Source organism: Camelus dromedarius, chromosome 29 (genome assembly GCF_036321535.1).
Source record: "Camelus dromedarius isolate mCamDro1 chromosome 29, mCamDro1.pat, whole genome shotgun sequence".
In the NCBI taxonomy this organism is placed as follows: Eukaryota; Metazoa; Chordata; class Mammalia; order Artiodactyla; family Camelidae; genus Camelus; species Camelus dromedarius.
The window spans coordinates 25,906,202-25,925,823 of NC_087464.1; the positions used below are offsets into that span (position 1 = coordinate 25,906,202).

The 19,622-nt window shown below is 42.2% G+C and overlaps 1 protein-coding gene across 2 annotated transcripts in view; it reads right to left on the reverse strand.

Annotated features, from left to right (window-relative positions):
• Positions 1-19,622, reverse strand: part of LRRC49 (leucine rich repeat containing 49) — a 102,964-nt gene that overhangs the window by 62,292 nt on the left and 21,050 nt on the right. For both annotated transcript variants that reach the window (XM_010977939.3, XM_010977940.3), the window contains one exon: positions 6,341-6,402. In XM_010977939.3, coding sequence (XP_010976241.1) covers positions 6,341-6,402 — 62 coding nt within the window. The remainder of the gene's footprint in view (positions 1-6,340; positions 6,403-19,622) is intronic.

Below are 19,622 nucleotides of genomic sequence, written 5' to 3' on the forward strand. Positions count from 1 at the left end.
AGGGTATCTAAATCCTACGTACTTTTTTCTTCCAGTTTTATTGAGACACAGTTGACACTGCACGAGTGAAAGGTGTACAGCACAATGAGGTGGCTGACACACGTCATGAAATGATGACATGAGTTTAGTGAACACCCACCATGTCATACAGGCACAAAATTAAAGAAATACAAAAAAATACATACATTTTTCCTTGTGATGAGAACTCTTAGGATGTACTCTCTTCGCAGCTTCCACGTACAACATGCAGCAGGGCTACCCACACTGTCGTACGTTACACCCCGGTGCTCACTCAGCTCACAACTGGAAGTCTGCGCCTTTTGATTATCTTTGCCCCATTCCCACTCCCCCCCCACTCTGCTCAGCACAACCTGGTCTCTCTCCCACGGATCTGCTTGCTGGTTCATTTTGGAAATATCAATGCCCAGCCCCGGCAGGGACTACCGCTCGCGTTGCCTGTGCCCTGGGACAGGCCACGCCCAAACCCTGCCCTTGATGCGCCACCCACAGGAAGCAAGCATCCTTATCGACAAATTAAAATATTGACCTGGAAGCCAGAAAACAGCTACCAAAAGAATTCTGATTGCTTAAGCCTTTAAACCTCACATACCCCAGGCACCGTGACTTAAGCCCAGGTGACTTAGTAATGACATGAAAGAGGACCTTCCACAACAGGTTCTTAGGTCACACAGAGAAGTCTATTTCAAGGATTAAATTCTCAAAATTTTTCAACAAAGGGCACATACCTTCTAGATGCCAGAGAGACGGAAGTGAGAAAAGCAGGCCCTCCTCTGACTCTACCGAGTTCACAGTCTAGCAGGGAGAGTCGTTCAGAACGGAGGTACAATAAACGACGGACATTGCGGTAACAGCAGAGCACAGGAAGCTAGGAAGCACGTGGCAAGGCCCCACGGGAGTTTTTCAAACTTTTAAAAGCCAATCCATAGTGAGGAATATATTTACACTGCAACCCAGTTCTCACATACCTGCAGTAAAATAATGCACAGACACACACGCACACGCAGGAACGCACCATACGTAATTAAAAGCGGACAATTTTCATGAGACAGTGGTTGCCCTTACAATGTGTGACAAACTGATACTTTTTCTATTCTATTTTCATTTTTCTGGTCTTGAACCACCTGAACTGATTTTAGGATCCTTGTATGGGTTCTGACCCGAAGTCTAGGAAACACAGACCAGTGGTATTTTCAAGTCAGCTGCATAACTGGCTAAAGATTCAAACTCCTGAGCCCCACCTGAAACCACTGGGTCAGAACGCACGGGAGATGGGGCCCAGAGCGTGGCGTTCTAGTGGGCCCTCCGATGGCCCTGAGCATATTCAAGTCTGAGAACCCCAATGTCGTTTACCCTGAGGTCTGAAGGATGGAGGGAGGATAGAGAAATGTCACAGCCAGAAACCACGGGAGGCACAAAGCCTGCGTGGGCAAGGAGGGGCGTGGCACGTCCAGAGAAGTTCAGGGGAGCAGGGTGAGCCCCTGGGGCACGACGGGCGATGGCGAGGAGGAGGGTGGGCGTGCCGCACACCGCAGGCTCCCTCTTCCAGTCAGCTTCACGCTGTTTCAAGAATACAAGGACGTGAGCATTCAGCTTAAAAAGGAAGGAAATTCCTACACAGGCGACAACATGGATGAACTCTGAGGACACTGTGCTGAGTGCAACGAGCCAGACACAGAACACGGCGTGAGTGCCCGGACGTGAGGGGCCTGGAGAGTCGAATTCAGAGGCAGAAAGAAGAGGGTTGCCAGGGTCGGGGGGAGACGCGGATGGAGAGCTGTTGTGTAATAGTATCAAGTCTCAGGTTCACAAGATGAGGAGTTCAGCACAAGAGAAGGCCGGCCGCACACGGATGCGAACGTGTTTAACGCCGCTGCACGGCGCCCTTTAAAACGGTCAGGATGGTGCTGCTATGTGTGTTTTACCACAACTAAAAGGAAAAAGGACACATGAGCCTAAGGGCCCTGGGCTAACACTTGCCCTTGAGTCGTATTTGACTCCTTCCCCAGTGATACAGAATTCCCCTCAGTTCTGGAGGCAACAGCAGCCATTCCCTTTCAGGTAATGAAGTTATTAGAATTATAAATGCGTCTCCTCTTTGTTTAAAAAAAAAGAAGCTTGTAAAAACTTTCTCCGTTGGAGAATGAAAGAAAAGGGAGCCTGGAAAGAAGACAATCACAACTCGACCCTGTGACGAGGAGCAGGGCTCTGTGACACCTCAGTGCAAAGAAATGAAACACCCGGGCTCTGGCTGCAGATCGTAAACCGCTTCCGGAGGGCAGTGCACATTTATCCCTGACAAATATTTTTGTCTAAAAGCTCTTCCATGCTAAGGGAAATTTTACATAAACCAGTCATCTCCAAGTTAACAAATACTCTCACTCTGGTGTGCCGTAACTCAGTGGTTCCCAAATCTAGCGTCGAGTTGCACATCAGAATTCTCTGAGAAGCCTTAAAAAAATACAGATCCCTGGCCCCACTCCAAACCTACTGGAGCGGATTACCTCGCAGTGAAGCGAGGACTGTGTATTTTTAAAGCTTCCAAGGATATTTTTATGTATAGCCCGTCTGGGGAAATCACTCCGAGTGGGGGCGGTGCTGGGAACGGCTGCCTGGGCACATGCTCTCACCTCTCCCCACCCTCTCAAAATCCCTTTGAAATGACTGAACATAGAAGTGTGAAAACATCACAGCAGTTCTGGAAAACCCGGAAGAGCTCCATCCGCAGGCCAGAGCACTGAGGAATTTCTGGAAGATATAAAGCAGATGGAATCAGTAAAACCCCAAACTGCTAAAGAGCTGGAAGTGAACAGGATCACTGTTAAATAAGTGTCGCCGGCAGACCCTCCGAGTACTCCCCAGGGTCAGAGGCAGACAGAGGTGCATCAGTTGCCCGGGAATTACTGGAGGGTCTGCTCACAATTTCACTCTCAAAGTGCTGACCCTTGAACTGCCCCCAGGTTGGAAATGGTGAGAGAGGAAGGGCAGCGCTTTGGGGAGGGGGTGCATCTGAGCCAGGATGGAAAAGGACCCCATTCCCAGAGGGCAAGTTGCTTCCACACATCACAAAGGAAAGCCAGCGGGGCGGACATCCTTCCTCCTCCCTCCCCACAACCTCTGCAGAGATCCCACACTCATGATTTGCATTCACAGTGGTATTTCTAACCTACGTTGAGGAAGCAAATCCATTTACAAATTCTCATTTATAAATACAAACTGCCATCCAAAAATCATAGGAAGGAAGAGAGAGAGAGAGAGAGAGAGAGAGAGAGAGAAAAGAAAGAAAGAAAGAAAGAAAGAAAGAAAGAAAGAAAGAAAGAAAGAAAGAAAGAAAGAAAGAAAAGAATTTTTGTTTAGTTTAGTTTAAAGACCAAATACAGGCATTAACTCAGGGGCGAAAGTCAATTCTAGAAATCAAAGGAAGCTCTTTAATTCATAAACAAGAACAAGCCATTGGAAAAGACTACAGACGACTCAGAAGCTAAGCTCACGAGACCAGGAAAAACAGAACAAACCACGCAGACAGCAGCACCTCGGAAGAGCTGAATAATGGAGTGAACGTGTCTGAAGAGAATTCAGAATAACCGATTCTCTCGATGAGCCACAGAATACTTCTCTCAGGCTGGTCATTACAAAATGTCCCTTGGCAGGCGCCTCTGGCACTCTGTGGGCTGGAGGAGGGCCTGGGGTTGGTGCGGGGGTAGCGGGGAGGGAGGGCTAGGGTCTCACTGCAGGCCCCCCGAGGGTGGACCTGGTGAGCCCATTCCGAGCCTTCTGCAGCAGCCTTGCCCGGGCTGTGCCCCTCACCTGCGACGTCCAGGTCCCCCTCACTGCACTAAGGTCCGCCCCACTCAGAGCCCAGCCAGCCCAGGGCCCGCTCCCTCCGGGAAGGCTTCCTTCACTGCCCTTCCCCAGGCTGGCTGACACTTCCTGGGACCCCTGCGCAGCACCACAACTGAGCTGACCGCGCTGCACCACAGTTACCTGTTAGTGCCTCTGTCTTCCTCATGCTCTGAGGGATATTTTAACCAGAGGCACTGGTTCTATTCAGAGACACAGACGTCCTCTAAATACATCTTGCACGTCTGCTAGTAGAACTAAATGCACCGTTCTAACATCTGCAGGAAAACACACGGCAATGGGTCTATCCACATTGAGTACAGGCACCTATTCATCCCCAGTTGGCGCTCTCCGAATTCAGTAGGGTGCTATCACATTTTGGAACTTTCTAAATTTCCACCAGATACCTAATAGTTCACGTAAATGGACCGCTAAGAATTCAACGCCTCGGTAAAAACCTAGGAAGCCCTGCCACGTAGCAGTCAGCACCGTGCCGTCTCCCCAGAACGGACGTATTGTTGCCTGTGTTCATTTGCTGGGTGCTATCTGAGAGTTACCCAGAGAAAGCCCCAAAGGCACGTTCACCTTTGCGCTGCGGTTTCTCCTCTTCTTGTGTGTTACTCCTGGGCCACTGACCTGTAAAATCAGGCAGCTCTGTCACACCAGGACCATGGCAGGCCGCCCGGGACATGAAAGGACACCGCAGATCGTCTGCGGTCCCAGCTACCTAGGATATGTGTGTCTTGAGGAAAGCGCACAGAAATGTCTTCAAGGCTTGCACTCTCCAATTTTTTCCCCTAGATCCAACATATTCTCTATACCATCTCCTGGACCACCTGCAGCTACAGGAACAGCAGACAACGCCCTTGACCTCAAAAGGAGGTCCTCCGGAAGCTCTAGAGGCGGGGAAGGGCTACGCCTAAGCAGAAACACAGAGCAACTAATTACATGAACGCCCAGAGACTGCTGACGTCCTTCTAGCTCAATTTCTGGAGAAATTACACTTTTTAAAGAAAGTCATAAATATTAATCCCATTAATCATATCTTTATTTTGCTGGGGGAGGTGAAACTCCTTTCCAGGTTGGGAAGAAAATTCCCTAAATACAGGCAATTAAGATCAACTCCCTACAGAGCCAGGAGTCCAGAAGTCCAGGTACCCTGGGGACCCAGGAACGTCAGAAGCCCTGGACACCCACATCTGTATCTCTTTCTAAATTATCCCCCGTAAGCAAGACAAGGAGTGAGAGCAGTAGGTGCCACCATACACGGAGGAACCTAGGGCTTTGCAGCACCTCGAACAGTGGATATTGTGAGACGTGAGAAACAACATACTGTGAGAAGGAGAAACTATGCTCTCAAAACAGTTGTTGATGGTCGTTAGGTAGGAGTTTCCTAAAGAAAACTGAGTGTCCCTTCCACTGCCATTGAAAATAAATCCTACTCCCCCAACAAAGCTGAAAGGCGTCTGGAACGGCGTCCAACACACGCTGAAAAGAATCTCAGAAGTCTCTCAGAAACGTTAACATTTCTTTCCACAGAAGATAAAACAGAAAAAGATGAAGGGTATTTCCTTTGAAATAACGCTATATGCAGAGCTCACCATCCAGATTCAACCTCTACCTTGTAGAGACACAGCACAGGGACATGGGGTAACACAGGAAAAAGATGCAAACAGAAAACGCACAAAAGCCCAACCGGTTTCGAATCATCAGAAGCACAGACCTAGCGCTCAGGAAGGCATGTGCTCTAAACTCTTTCACACTTAATTCCTAACCCTCCTATAAAAGCAGGTTCAAAGAACAGTCCTGAAGTGAAACTACAGCTCTAGGGGGTGAGGCGGGAGAGAACCAGGAGAGGACCGCTGCTCCGCCTGCTCTGAAAAGCCCGGCTGGACGTCTCAGCTCGGCTCTGCCATCTCCCACCCTGACGCTGAGTGAGACTTCATCACAATACAAATCCTTGGAAAACAAAATGCATACATGTATACATCCTAATACACAGTCTCTCAGCTGCATTCGTCCCGAGCAGGGCTGCCAAGTTCGGAGTTATGGCCGAATTAGCAAGTGGCTTAGCAGCCAGACAGCCTGCCACATCAGAACCGCTGAGGAGCCATGCAGATCACAGGTGATGATTTACAAAGAAATTCTAATCCAGCTGCCTAGTGCAGTAAGTGTCACACAAAGGACAGCCAGATACGTGTCAACATTCCCACGTCCATGTTTTACGAAAGAACATGACCAAAGGTATAATTATAAAAAGGACACACTGCACTAATCCCATCATTTTAGCTTCAGAGGCACTGATACACACCGGAGCTTTGTTTTTCCACAAAGAACTTTGTCACAGACGGCTCCATCATTTTCCAATTCAAAATCTTCCATGTTAATAAAATTCTCCAAGGTATTTACAGTCTGAATTTAAAGCACCAGAACCCACACAATCAGGTGACTAATACATGACAAGCTGGGAGGTTCCACTTACGTTGATATATTGTTGAAGCTGAGAAACAGACGCTGGAGGCAGGGCAAATTATCCACATCTCTCTAGAAGGAAACAGAAAGTAAAAATTTATCAGCTGAAAGGAAAAAAAATATTATAATTGTCTTCTTGCTCTGCTGCTGAAGTAGAGAGTCATTTCTGTTTACTGCAGCCTTGCTAGACCACTGATCTCTACTGGACACTGAGCTCCATCCTCCTTCACTGCAGACTAAATGGGAGGGTTCAGTACATCCGCAGAACGAGCTGCACCACTTGCAAGGTAAAAGCTCCGAGAACAGAGGAGACGCTGCTGCTGGCCTCTTCGAGCATGCTTTTGGGAAAGGAGCCAAAGTGCTACTTCAGCATTTCAACTGTGGCACAAATACAGTATGACCAAACATTTGTTAAAAGTCACTTCTGAAAGGAAGCCTTCCAAACGCTTTAAGTTTTAAATTTATGCAATTGGCTTTCCAAACAGTACTGAGAATTTCAAAGCTATTAACCTCACTGATCCCAAACCCTCCGAAATACACCACCCAGTTACAGATGAACCAAAACACCAACAATTCCCCCGTCAAACTGAACAATCATAATAAGCATCCCTGAAGGACACGGTAAGGGCAGTCCCCAACCTCAGCAAGAATCAGAGGCCCTTACAATTGGGAATCGACACTGTTCCGTTCGGTGCAGCACCCCAGGGCAAACACTGCTGCTGAATCATAGTTACCCCTAGCAAATACTGAAATGCTTTGGCTCAAATGATTTTTTTTAAATCACAAAGCTACCTAATTTCATTAAATGAAAAGACACAAACCTTCTGAGAGGCATGACACAATCTGGAGCACCAGAATCTTAAGAGGAAGCTTAGTAATTGCTTAGGCCGCAAGCCCATCATTCACATGAGGACAAGCAAACAGCTGAAGCTGCTGCAGCGACAGGGCGGGAGCGGGCTGGGCAGGTGACCCAGGATGCACACTGGCCCAGGGGCCGAGACGCGACCAGACTCCTGTCACCCTGACTCCTAAGACTCTGCTCTTTAAAATACCACACACACTGGCCCTTCTCGTATAAGTGTTTCTTCATTTTTAAAGGCAGCATCATTTGCAATAATCCCTCATTACATGGGATTGAATGACGCTAACACAACTACACACACTTCACATATTATCGTGAACAATATTTCAACCCAAAACTTGTTTTACTGCTTCCATAAGTCAACATCTTCTTTCCTCCCTCCTTTTCTTCCGCCCTTTTAAAACTACCATTTCCAAGACCCCAGTAAAATTTAGGCAATGTACTGAAATTACAGACAAGCTCAGCCTTTCCAAAAACAGTTCATTTATCTATTTTCAAAAGCTTGTTATACAAAGAAAATATAAGTGACAGAGCTGTGCCCGAGCCACGTCTCGTTGGTTTTTGAGAGGAACAGGAGAAGTGAACCTGGCTTAAGACATTGCCCCGTGCGGCTTGCCTCTGCGCCATTCTCCAGACTTCCCTCAAACCCTCAGAGCCTCATCCGTGCAAGATGAACACAGCTACAAGGGATGAGGGCCCGCCTCGGGGGACCATTCACTTGGCATCACCATTCGCAGGCCCAGCCCTGAAAAGCCTGCTCCATGGATGTGACCACAGTCTGCAGAAAGCAGGCACGCTGCCCAATTCCCCTCCGTGGGCAACAGGCTCTGCATGGCGGCAGACTCCTTGCATCAGCTCCGCCAGCTCCGTCTCCATATTTCCACAAGTGGGGGGGGGGGGGCTGAGTGATGGGCCAGTGGGGGGGCTCTTTTTCTACCTGAGATATTCCTGGGCACAAGCACAGTTTGCTGACATCTGACTGGGAGAAACTGAGGAGCAGCAGCCTGAATCTCCTTTGAATCGAGGCACCTTAAAAAAAACACACTTGTCTCTTTGAGCCCCGGCCTATCACCTTCAGAGACTAGACCACAGATACCTCTTAAGACATAATTTGTTGCTATTAAACTATAAACTCAAATTACATCAGGCTACAATTCATGAGAAAAGGGTTTTTTTATTTATATGACTATAGCGTTTTGTATTTATCTTCATTTTAAAAACATTTTACCAGAAGTCTTTGTCAAATTTTCAAAATTATTAACTATCAATATCTGATAGAGCTTTAAAAAATATTCACAAGTTGAAAAACTAAAAATCAAAATCAACTACATGTACCTCGAACCCATTTTAGTAGACAGCCTTTCCAGAACTTTAAAAAGCAAAATAATTACTGATAATCATTTCTGTTGTTCCAAATTTCATTTCTATAGGAAAATTATAAATTTCTTTAATTTTTCTAGCAATTCCAAGGTACACTTTGTAATAAATTTCTAGCATTACAATAGACAAAAAGAAAACATCCTATTTATAGTCTCAATACGTTAGAGACGGAGGACAGAGGGCTCCAGAAGGGGTATCTCCAAAGAGAGACAATGAAACAGATTACCTGAGAATCTGCCCATACAGCGAGGGATTTTAGAGTTCGGTTGGGGAGTTTAGGCATTAATTAATGGTACTTAAATAGAACCCTCAATTAATGGGAGAAGTGAGACAGTTATTAAAGCCAGAGAAAACAAGAGTTGAATATGACAGTCCAGTGTGTACTTTGGAAAACTCATCTTGCTGTTCCAGACAATCCTAATCTACTGTGTCATAAATTCATCAACCTGAAGTCACTGTACTGAAAGACCCACCTTAAACTGGACCCCCAAGAAATCTCAAAAATAAGTATCTTGCTTTGGCCCTTGAAGACACGACTAAGACCAAGTGCAGGCAGTGCGCTCACTTGTCAGTAATAAACTCAGCTTTTCTTCATCAACAGCTTATTCTGGTGCTATTTTGGGGAAGCCAGCACTCAACAATCTGCTTATCCAAAACGTATAATTATTTTAGAATGATGGGGAAAGGGGAAATAAGGGGTTAAAGATAATATAAGAAAGCTAAATCCTTATAACTTTGAGAAAAAGTCAGAACATCTATTTCATTAGCAAATGTTAACCCTTCCCAGCAGTCCTTTCCCGGAGGCGCCTGCTCCTGGGCGGGGCCGCCGCGGGGAGGCAGTCCTGCGCACACGCTTAAGAGAAGGAAAAGAGGAGGAAGTACGATACTTGCATACAGGGAAATACTCATATCTCAACTGTCAGCCTGCTCACAGTGTCAACTTTATTATACTTAATACAACACTATTCTGAGAATCACATTCAAAATATTTTTTGAAGACTCTGAACCAACTTATATATTTAAAAATATAATCCTTTAAAAATAGACTTAAAAATTACTTACTACAAGATTACTGAGGATTATAATTCTTTATTTTTCAAAAGAATAATGACTTGCCATTTGAGAAACATGCTTGTCCTACTCAGCTCAGACACTGTTTTCTATATTCCTAAACTTCACGAAAGAACCAAATGATTCAGCAATCTGACCATGCGCAGAATGTCTAGTCCTGGAGCTATTTTTGGACCAGCCTCCTGCAGAGGACAAGGAAGAAGCAGGGCGAAGGCGCTGGCATGCGTCAAGGAGGACAAAGATGACCGTGATAAAGTCACGGCCACTCTCAGTGTGACCTATTCTGTTATACAAGGAAGTTAGTGGAAAAATATATAGGGGTAGTCGCTTTAATTTTGAGAACTAAAAACAGATTTATTAACAAACATTAAATAAGTTTGGAAAAAAACAAAGAAAAAAGTATTCTTTTTTATAAAAAGGTTTACTAAATTCCAAAATAACTACTTGCTACAGCCATCACCTTGTAACACAATGAGGAATAACGTGTGTAAACCCTCATATCAGCGGCTCTAACCACACATGTACACACCATGACGAAATGTCCACTTTCTGCCTCTTATCACCCAAAGGCAGTAATATGCGTATCTGCTTTTGATATTTATTTACTACCCACTACATGGCAACAGATATCAGTCCATCGAATTGCAAGCTACTCTCAGTCTGATTTTCTTCTATATACTGTTGTAATTCTCCCCAAAATAAAAAGGAATGAAAAACCAGACTAGTAAGTAGGCACTGGTGCTTTGACTGCAGAGATTAACAGTCTCTATAATCTAGAAGAGCTAGATATAATAGCTATGAGGGAAATAGAAAAAGCCTCAATTTCATACCCATAGGCTTTCCCTCATTTAAATTTACATCACATGCATGATCTAACAAGACTCCTTGTTAAAAATGGTCCTTGGCATTCACGCCCCTACCACTCCTGGCGAAACTCTCTGGAAAGACACAAACACAGCTCAGGCTTTATGGCATTTGGACTACCCCAAAATGACTCACCTATGGAAAAAAACTACCATGAGCAAGAGTCGGCAGAAATTTCAGGCAGCAAATGTAGAACTGCCAAAACTTTAAGAGAACAGAATAACTTGATAAAGACTATGGAATATCTATGTTTAAGATTATTAGAGAAATAAAATGAATCAAAACATGAGAAAAATAAGGTGTTATAAATAGAGATTTAGGTATTTTTTTTAAATCCATGTAGAACTTTTAGAAACAAAAAATTGTGGTAGTTATTAAAAACTCAATGGGTGGACTGAAAATCAGATTAGACAAAACTGAAGAGGAAGTCAGTGAACTGAAAGACAGCATTAAAAAAGTAAAAGTAATGCAGAAATGTAGCAGAGAAAAATAAGAATGATGGAATTCTAAGAAACAAAGACTAGAATAAGAAGGTCCATGCCATGTCTAGCAGGTGTTTAAGAAGTAGAAAGAGAGAAAGTACACTTGCATAAAAAAGTCATTGAACTATACAGTTAAGATGGTGCATTTTCATAGGGAACTATACTCAATAGCTTGTAATAACCTATAATGAAAAAGAATATGAAAAAGAACATAAACATGCATAACTGAATCACTATGCTGTACACCAGAAACCAACACAATATTGTAAATCAACTATACTTCTAATTAAAAGAAAATTTTTTAAGATTGTGCATTTTACTGTATCAAATTATACTTTATTAAAATATGGAGGAAAAGTCTTCACATTTAGAGTCCAACTTCTAAATGCCTTTTTAACTAATAACACCCATGTTTTTCACACAATATTGTCTTCTGTGCCATCAAGAACACTGATGATGTCATATATCATATAACATATGTCATATAACATATATCATATATCATATAACATGTCATATATAACATATATCATATATATATATAACATATATCATATAACATATGTCATATAACGTATGCTCTGTTACTATCACAGGATTTTCTTCCAAGCTACTAATACCCACTCTTACATACTGATATTGTTAAGGTAAAGAAACACTAGTGCCATGGTCTGAATGTGTCTCCTCCAAATTCATGCACTGAAATCCTAACCAAAGATGATGGCTATTAGCAGGTGGGACTTTGGGAGGCACTTAAGTCACGAGGGTGGAGCCCTCACGAACAGGATCTAAAAGAGACCCTACAAAGCTCTCTAGCATTGTCCACCAGGTGAGGACACAGAGAGAAGGCACCAACTCTGGGCTGGGAGGAGGGCCCTCAACCAAGGGCGAGCACACGGGCGCCCTGCTCCGGGGCTCCCTGGGCTCTGGGACCGCGAGAAGCAGATCCCTGCTGTTTGCTAGCTGCCCTGTCTGCGCTGCTTTGTGGCAGTGGCACAAACGGACCCAGACACACCATTAATCGTCCACACAGCTTCTTGTTGCTTTGAAATTTCTTCTGCCTATTCCAAGAAGTCTGCTCAATCTCTCCTGCCTTCAGCTGCACTTCTCGGCCTGTGATAAGCAACCTCTCTGAACCCATCTCATTAACAAAACATAACACAGCTTTGCCAAACATGGTTATTTTCCTGTTAAAGTATTTGACTGTTAATCAGCAAGAAAATGTGAAATTACAGTCATTCCTTCAATGAAAAGTATTTTCACTAATATTAAATTTAAGTCTTTGCTGTTCTATTTCCATGCCTTTCTGAATGTTTCATTTCAATGCCAAATCATGGTGTAATCTTTTAAAATACATTTTGAAGAGTGATTAAACTCAAAACATGTAACACCAACAAATGAAGTGACAGTAACAGAAACAGTCATAACCAAGCTCCCTCGTGCGCAAGCAGTGCAGGCGCCGCAGGCTGTCCTGTGTAGTTTTAAGACGCCATGTATAGATCGTGAGGCATAGCCAGATTTCAGACTCATTGAAATATGGAAAAATGCAGGTCCCAAACTGGTCAAATTTGATGTTTCCACATCTACACCCATCATAGTGAGTTTGAGGGCTTCAGAAAGAAACCTTATAAGCTTAAAAGCAAAGAGAGAGAAAACGACTTCCTTCAAAAATGATAGCAGACAGTTTAATGACAATAGGAGAAACCAGAGACAGTGGAACATGAGCGTCAGACACCTTGGAGAAAGACAGCTGGCAACCCAATCAATCAGGTATGAGTCATAAGTAAAAGCGAAACAGTCACATCGCTGGACAAACAAAAACTGAGAGAGCTTACTACCAGCAGAGTCATCTTAAAGGAACTTGATCCAAACTATGTACTTTGGGAAGAGGGGTGAACCCAAACAAGCACGCGGGTGAGTCCAAACAAGCAACGACTCAAAATACCCAACCTGGGGAGTAAAGAGATGAAAAGGAAAAGCTAGGCAGCAACAGCGCGCAAAATGGGAGGGGGAGAAGACGGGGTAGGGACGTGTGTTAACACTGTAATTTAAGTCAAGTGTGTTTTAAAATGTTAAGAGTAACCATTAAAGGGAAGGAGAAGAACAGAGAAAACAGAAAACACTAACTCGAAATCAGACACAAGAGAAAAACAGCACAGGAGAAACAGGACAAACAGAAGGCACGGGGTAAAGTCAGTGACACATCTAAACACGTCAGCAATCACAATGAGTGTGACAGACTGAAGCCTCCGGCCAGAAGACACAGCTCAGGCCGTAAATGCAAAAAGGAGCTGTGTGTTCTTTACAAGAGAAAAGCTGAAAGTTAAACAACACTTAGCATGATTCACTGAGAAGAACCCAGCATCACTACTGCTAATCTTCCTGCCAAAACTACATAAACTGAATCTAATCATGAGGAAACAGACAAGCACAAATCGAGTAACATTCTACAAAATAATAAACCAATATTTGAAAATGTCAATGCCAGGAAATGCAAAGAAAGAGTCAGGTGCTTCCAGATCAGAGACAACTAGGGAGACGTAGAAACTGAATGCAATGCGTGATCTTGGATTTTCTTGTGCTATAAAGGACACTATGGAGATAACTGGGAAAATCTGAATGGGATCTGCAGATTAGATATCAGCATCATATCACTGTTAACATTCTGACTTTAGTAACGGTAATGTGGTTATGTGAGAGAATTTCTTGTTTTCAGGAAATACATACTAAAGTACATGAAGATAGAGAGGCATTATGTCTCCAACTTATTCTTAAATGGCTCAGAAAAAAAAATATATATATATACACTGAGAGAGAGAGACTGGTAGATACAGAGAGAAGGGAAGGAAGAAAGAGAATGATCGAGAGAGGAGAAAGCCAAGGCACTGAGAGGTCATCATTTAAGGACTCGGACTGAAGGGTGATGGGAATTCTTCACACTATTGTTGCAACGGTTTCTGAAATGATGGCAAAATTAAAAATTTTTTAAAGGTTAAGGGATCAAAAAGATATACCAGGAAAAAAAATCACCAAAAGAAAACTGATATTAACATTTGATTAAACAAATGTTAAGACAAGAAGTGTTATTTTTCAGCTTCCTGATATCCAGTGCAAACTGGGAGCCGTGCTTGGCACACAGCCCATGCCCATACAGCGCTCACTCGGGGAAGGAGCTACAAATAAAGACAGTTAGTACAACATGATGAAAGAAACAATCCACCAGGAAGACACATCAGTTTAAAATCTGTAAGCACCTAGAACCATAGCTTTAAATACTGACCACATATTAGGCGAATATACTGATAGTCAGTATTGACTATAAATATTGACAGCACACTGTGCAATAAAGCAAACCCCAGCAAACTGCAGAGAACCAATTACATATAATCACACTCACTGGCCAAATGGCAATTAAGTTAGAAAAGACGATGAAAAAAAGGGTGAGAAATCCATTCATATCAACAAGTTTAAATATATGTCTAAATATGCATTTGGATCAAAGAAGAAATCATAATACAACTTAGAATATATTTAGAACTAAATTATAATAAAAATACTAAATTTCAAAACTTGTGTGAGGAAGCTGAAGTGGTTGTTAGAGGGGAATGTACAGCCTTGTGTGATTACATCAGACAATAAAAAACTGAAAGCTAATATACCAAATATCGAACACAAAACTTTAGAGAGAAAAATTTTAAAATAGAGGAAACAAGAAAGATACGAACAATAATCAATAAAATAACATTTTTAAAAGCTGTCAGAGAGGTTTAACAAAGCCAAAAGCTGCTTCTTTGAAACCACCGGCAAAACAAACAAGCCTCAGGCAGCACTGATCAGGAAAAAACAAAGTAGGTAAGTATTATCAGACATGACAAGGGGTTGGAATGACTACAGGAAGAGCAGCCAGAAATAGAATAAAAAAGAATTCAGATGAAGGGAAACTACAACATATCAAAACCAATGTCCACTATTATACTGAGTCAGCGGGTCACAAGATAAATTCCATCAAAATATTCAAGGAACAGGTCATCTTTATCTCATACAAGTTGAGGTTTTTACTAGATAGAAAACCAAAATAAGGAATCACAGAATATTAAAATAGGAAGCACTCTCCAATTTATTTCATGAGGCTAGTATATGACCTCAATAACAGAAATAACAATAAGAAGTCACAAGCCAATATCATTTATTATAACAGATGTTTAAATATTTGAATCAAATATTAGCAAACAAAAAAGGAATGTGTATGAAATATAGTACATAATATATACACTGACCCAAAATGCTACGAGTCATCATTATAAAAATCTTATAATTTTCAAAATTAATAAATTAAAGAATCCATATGATCGATCTAAGAGTTTCAGAAATGTCATTTAACAAAACTCAACAACGATTCATGATGTAAACTCTAAGCAAATAAAAAACAGAGGATAATTTCTTCAGACTAATAAATGGCATTCAGCAAACACAGCTCGTGATGTGTTCCCTTGAAAATCCAGAATAGGACAAGGATGACTATGTTTGCCTCTTTGTTCAACTTTGTGTTGGAGGTTAAGTTAAACTGGAGGCTCAGTCTGGCTCAGTCAAATAAGTAGAAACAAAACACAATGATTAAGGAAAAACTACCATTGTTTGCAAAAATTATAATTGCCTAACTAGAAAACCTAACATAATCTACAAGTACACTATTAAGAATTATTAAGTGTCTGAGCAAGGTTGCTAGATTTAAGATCAATGAACCAAAAATCAACTGTGGTTCGTATACTAGTAGCAGTAAAATCTATTTCTAACCAAAAAATTTATAACAACAACAAAAAAGTGTAAGATATGTCAGAAGATACCTAACAAAAAACAAATAAGTAATCTATGGATAAAAGTATAAAAATCACTGAATGAGACATGAATGGGGGACGTGCTACAGGCATGTGAGCCACTCACAACAATAACATTCATGTTCACATCATGATCCTGAGCCTGTCAGCTCCCTTCAGAGTCAAAGATATTCCAGTCAAACAGAGAGCAGGGTTATTCAGGAGGCTTGACATGCTATTTTTAGAATGTATATAGAAAAAAAACCAAGACGATTTTTGTTTTTGTTTTGTTTTTTTTTTTTTTTTTGAAAAAGGCAAGCAGGCTGGGAAAGAAAGGAAAGGGAAGAGAAAGGAAGATGGAGGACCTTATTCCACAAGCTCCTAGGACATAATGGGAAGTCAGCATTATTAAGACAATGTTACACTATGACACACACAGAAATCAATCACACAGGCCAGAAGAGCCAGGGGCAGATCCACGCGCGTGCGGATGTTTGATTTGCTAGAGGAAGATACTGCCAAGGGGAGAGGGAAAGACAGAAAGAATGCACTTTTCAACAGAAGGTCCTGGGACAACTGGTAATCCAATAGAAAAAAATTCAACTGCACACCACAGGTAAAAATCAATCCCAAACAGATGAAACACCTCCCCATGAAGAACAACTTCACAGCTTTTGTTAGACAGCAGAGAAAAATACCTTTATGTCCTCAGCCCGTAAGAAAGGGTTTTTCAAACAAACAAAAAGAAACAATAAAGGAAACTACTGATGATTTTCACTTCTGATCCTCAAAAGGCGGAGAAACAAAAGAAATATCACAGCTCAATGAGAAAAAGAAAAAAAGCACGTTACTACAATGGGCAAAGAAAAGGCTATTCACAGAAGAGGCAATCTCAACATCAAAAATGAAAACATGAAAGGCATTCAACTTCAATGGAAATTCAAATTAAAATCTCAGTATAATACAATTTCTAATTAAAAGACTGGCAAAAATTAAAAGGTCCGACAACAGCAAGTGTCAACAAAGCTGTGAAGTTAAAGGAATGCTCAGGTAGAGCTGATGGAGATGATACTCGGTACAGCCACCTTGGGAGAAGCGGGCGTATCTAGTCAAGTGAAATGACGGGCACGACCCTGCACCTTGGTTCTCCCAAGAATCCACCACTAAGCATCATTTTTCAAATGCAGATTGCAGCCAACTTTTCATTAGTCAAGAAATCAATTCAGTAGATTGAGACTAAGCTTTTTTTTTCTGAGAGCAACATTTTTAATGAGCCATTATAGAATAGAATAGGATGTACCAGATTGGATTGTACAAAGGGTGGCGATGGTCACGAAATGCTTGTTTCCATTATTTATGAAGTACCCATATAAATATGGATTTAATAACCGGGTTTCAAGGTAAATTTCATTTATTACCATAAATTATGGCTAAAAATGTTTGAAAGTCACTGTCCTAAAGAAACTTATAAATATGCATAAGACATGTACAAAAATGTTATGTCTTCTTAACAAAAATCAGAAATAACATTATTGGCCATAAGTAGAAGAATAAATATTAAATTATAATCACGCAGTGGCATACTGTAGACAATGAAAATTAGTGAACCAGAGCCACAAGTATCAACATAGATGAATCTAAGAATAAAAGCACCTTACAGAAGACATGTGCAGTATGACTATACTATGTACAGAACACTTAAAAGCACGCAAAATAATTACTTCAGAGTGCTTCGGGCTATATATGGAATTGTTTAGAGATATATCAAAAAGGAAGCATACACAGAAATAAGTACCAAATGTGTACCTGCAGTTACCTCTGCAAAGGAGGGAGGGAATGTGTTGGGGCAGGGTTACATAGCAGGCATCAACTGTATTTAAAAGCCTTTTATGTATTAAATTCATTGGTGTATATACAAGTATTGGTAATATTACTTTGTATTATTTTGGGAGAGTCTGAAATGTTTCCTATTTTTTAAAAAGGAAAGATACCATATAAACTAAATAGACATTTGGTAGAAATTTATAAAATTTCCAAGAAAATGTCAGTGAATTTAATACAATAAATAATGACTTTTCCATAGCAAAAATATCACAGGTTTCTGATAAGATGGTAAAGTAGATAAACACACTTGTTTCATCTTCGCAATATTCAATGGGTGAATCAAACAAAAACACTGCCACAGTGAGTCAGTCCGTGGAAATGATAAAAACAAGAGAGTTATTAACTGATGAACGTTTCTGGTGAATTTCAGTCAGGTGGAGAGCAGCTCGGATCTCACAGGAGGCGCCCCTGAACAGAAGCTGCAGCTCAGAGCAGGCGGCAGCAGCTCCTCCCGACAGAAGCCTCTCCCCCGGCGCTGGGCGTCGGCACCGCGAAGAGCAGGCCTGCGCAGGGCGACCGCCACTAACCAGGCAGATGCTGTTCCTGCAACACCAGCAGACCCGCCCCCCCCCCGCCCCCCCCGCCAAGTACACGTGCAGCCGCGGGGCGGCTGGCTGGAGAAAGCCTCAGCCGGAGCCTCGGGCTCTGCAGGGGAGGGCGCGGGAGATTTATCCGTGGAGGTGGCTGGTACGGCCACCGCAGAACCAGAGCGGGCGGGAACCACAATTTCACCCGGCGCCGAGGACACCAAGTCCTCCCGCACCCGCCACCCACGCCGCCGCCGCCGAGCAGCTCTCACTTCGGCAGTTTCGGTTCCCGCCCCTACTCTCGCGGGAAGTCCGCCAGCGCGTGGGATTCAACACGTACACAGGTGTAGTGACCGTTCTAGGGAGAGAACGTGGTTAAAAAGCCCTGTTCAGCTGCATGGGAGAACCAGCCGCTCAACGCGGTCCTTCATTTAGGGATTACCAGCCAGCGAGGACACCGTAAGAGAATGAAAAGCAAAAAGAGTGTGACAACTGACCCTGAGCAAAGGAGAGTTAAAAACAACAGCAACAAAAGAATTCTCAGATTTAAGTCTCTTGGCTCTTTTAGGAAAAGGATGCTTCAAAAAAGAAACAGATAAAGTTTCTTATTTATTCTTATACATATACCCACAATTCCAATAAATTAAAATGCATGATACTTATTATCATAATTATACCATATGGATAATAAATCTTAACTTTTAGAAATTAATACAATTTCCTTTTCCATAAGGTACAGCAGTAATGATTAGACAGAATGCTCAACAGGAAATTCAGTAAGCAATTTCCTGGATATATATTACACACTTTACAAATGAAAGACAATGCAGACAGGAATATGCTAGAGCCAACAGATGTGCGTCCCCCACTCTAACAGAGCTGTTTGGATCCTTACCATACCCAGTGTCCCAGGGACAGATTAAGTCCAGCCTGAGCAGTTCCTAGAGACCCAGCAAAGCAACAGATTAACTCAATCTGGGTGTCTTTTCAAATAAACTAGTCATTTCCAGTATTTAAGCCCAATGTGGGGAAGGGCTGGCAGAAGTTAAGAGGTTCTAGAATAAATCCATGTCTTGAAGAAGGTTTTGAAATTATCCCAGGCTTCTAGAAGATATGAGCATTAGTTGGCTCAGATTTTCTGGAAAATTTTCAAAATGAAACCAATCTGCACACCGAGGCCTAGAGATAAGGTATCATCTGACCCCAACTTTTTCAAGTGCACACTTGTAGTACATTTAACTATTTACTAAGGAACTTAGTGTCTTGAAAAAAGCTATGAATCAGATCGTGCCTTTCAAAGTGCTTAAGTGATATCCAGAGAAAACCTAATGTAGTTTTTCTATTGCACATAAGCAAACGAAACTTGTCAAAAGAGCAAATAGTGCTTTTATAAACCCTCAAACATCTT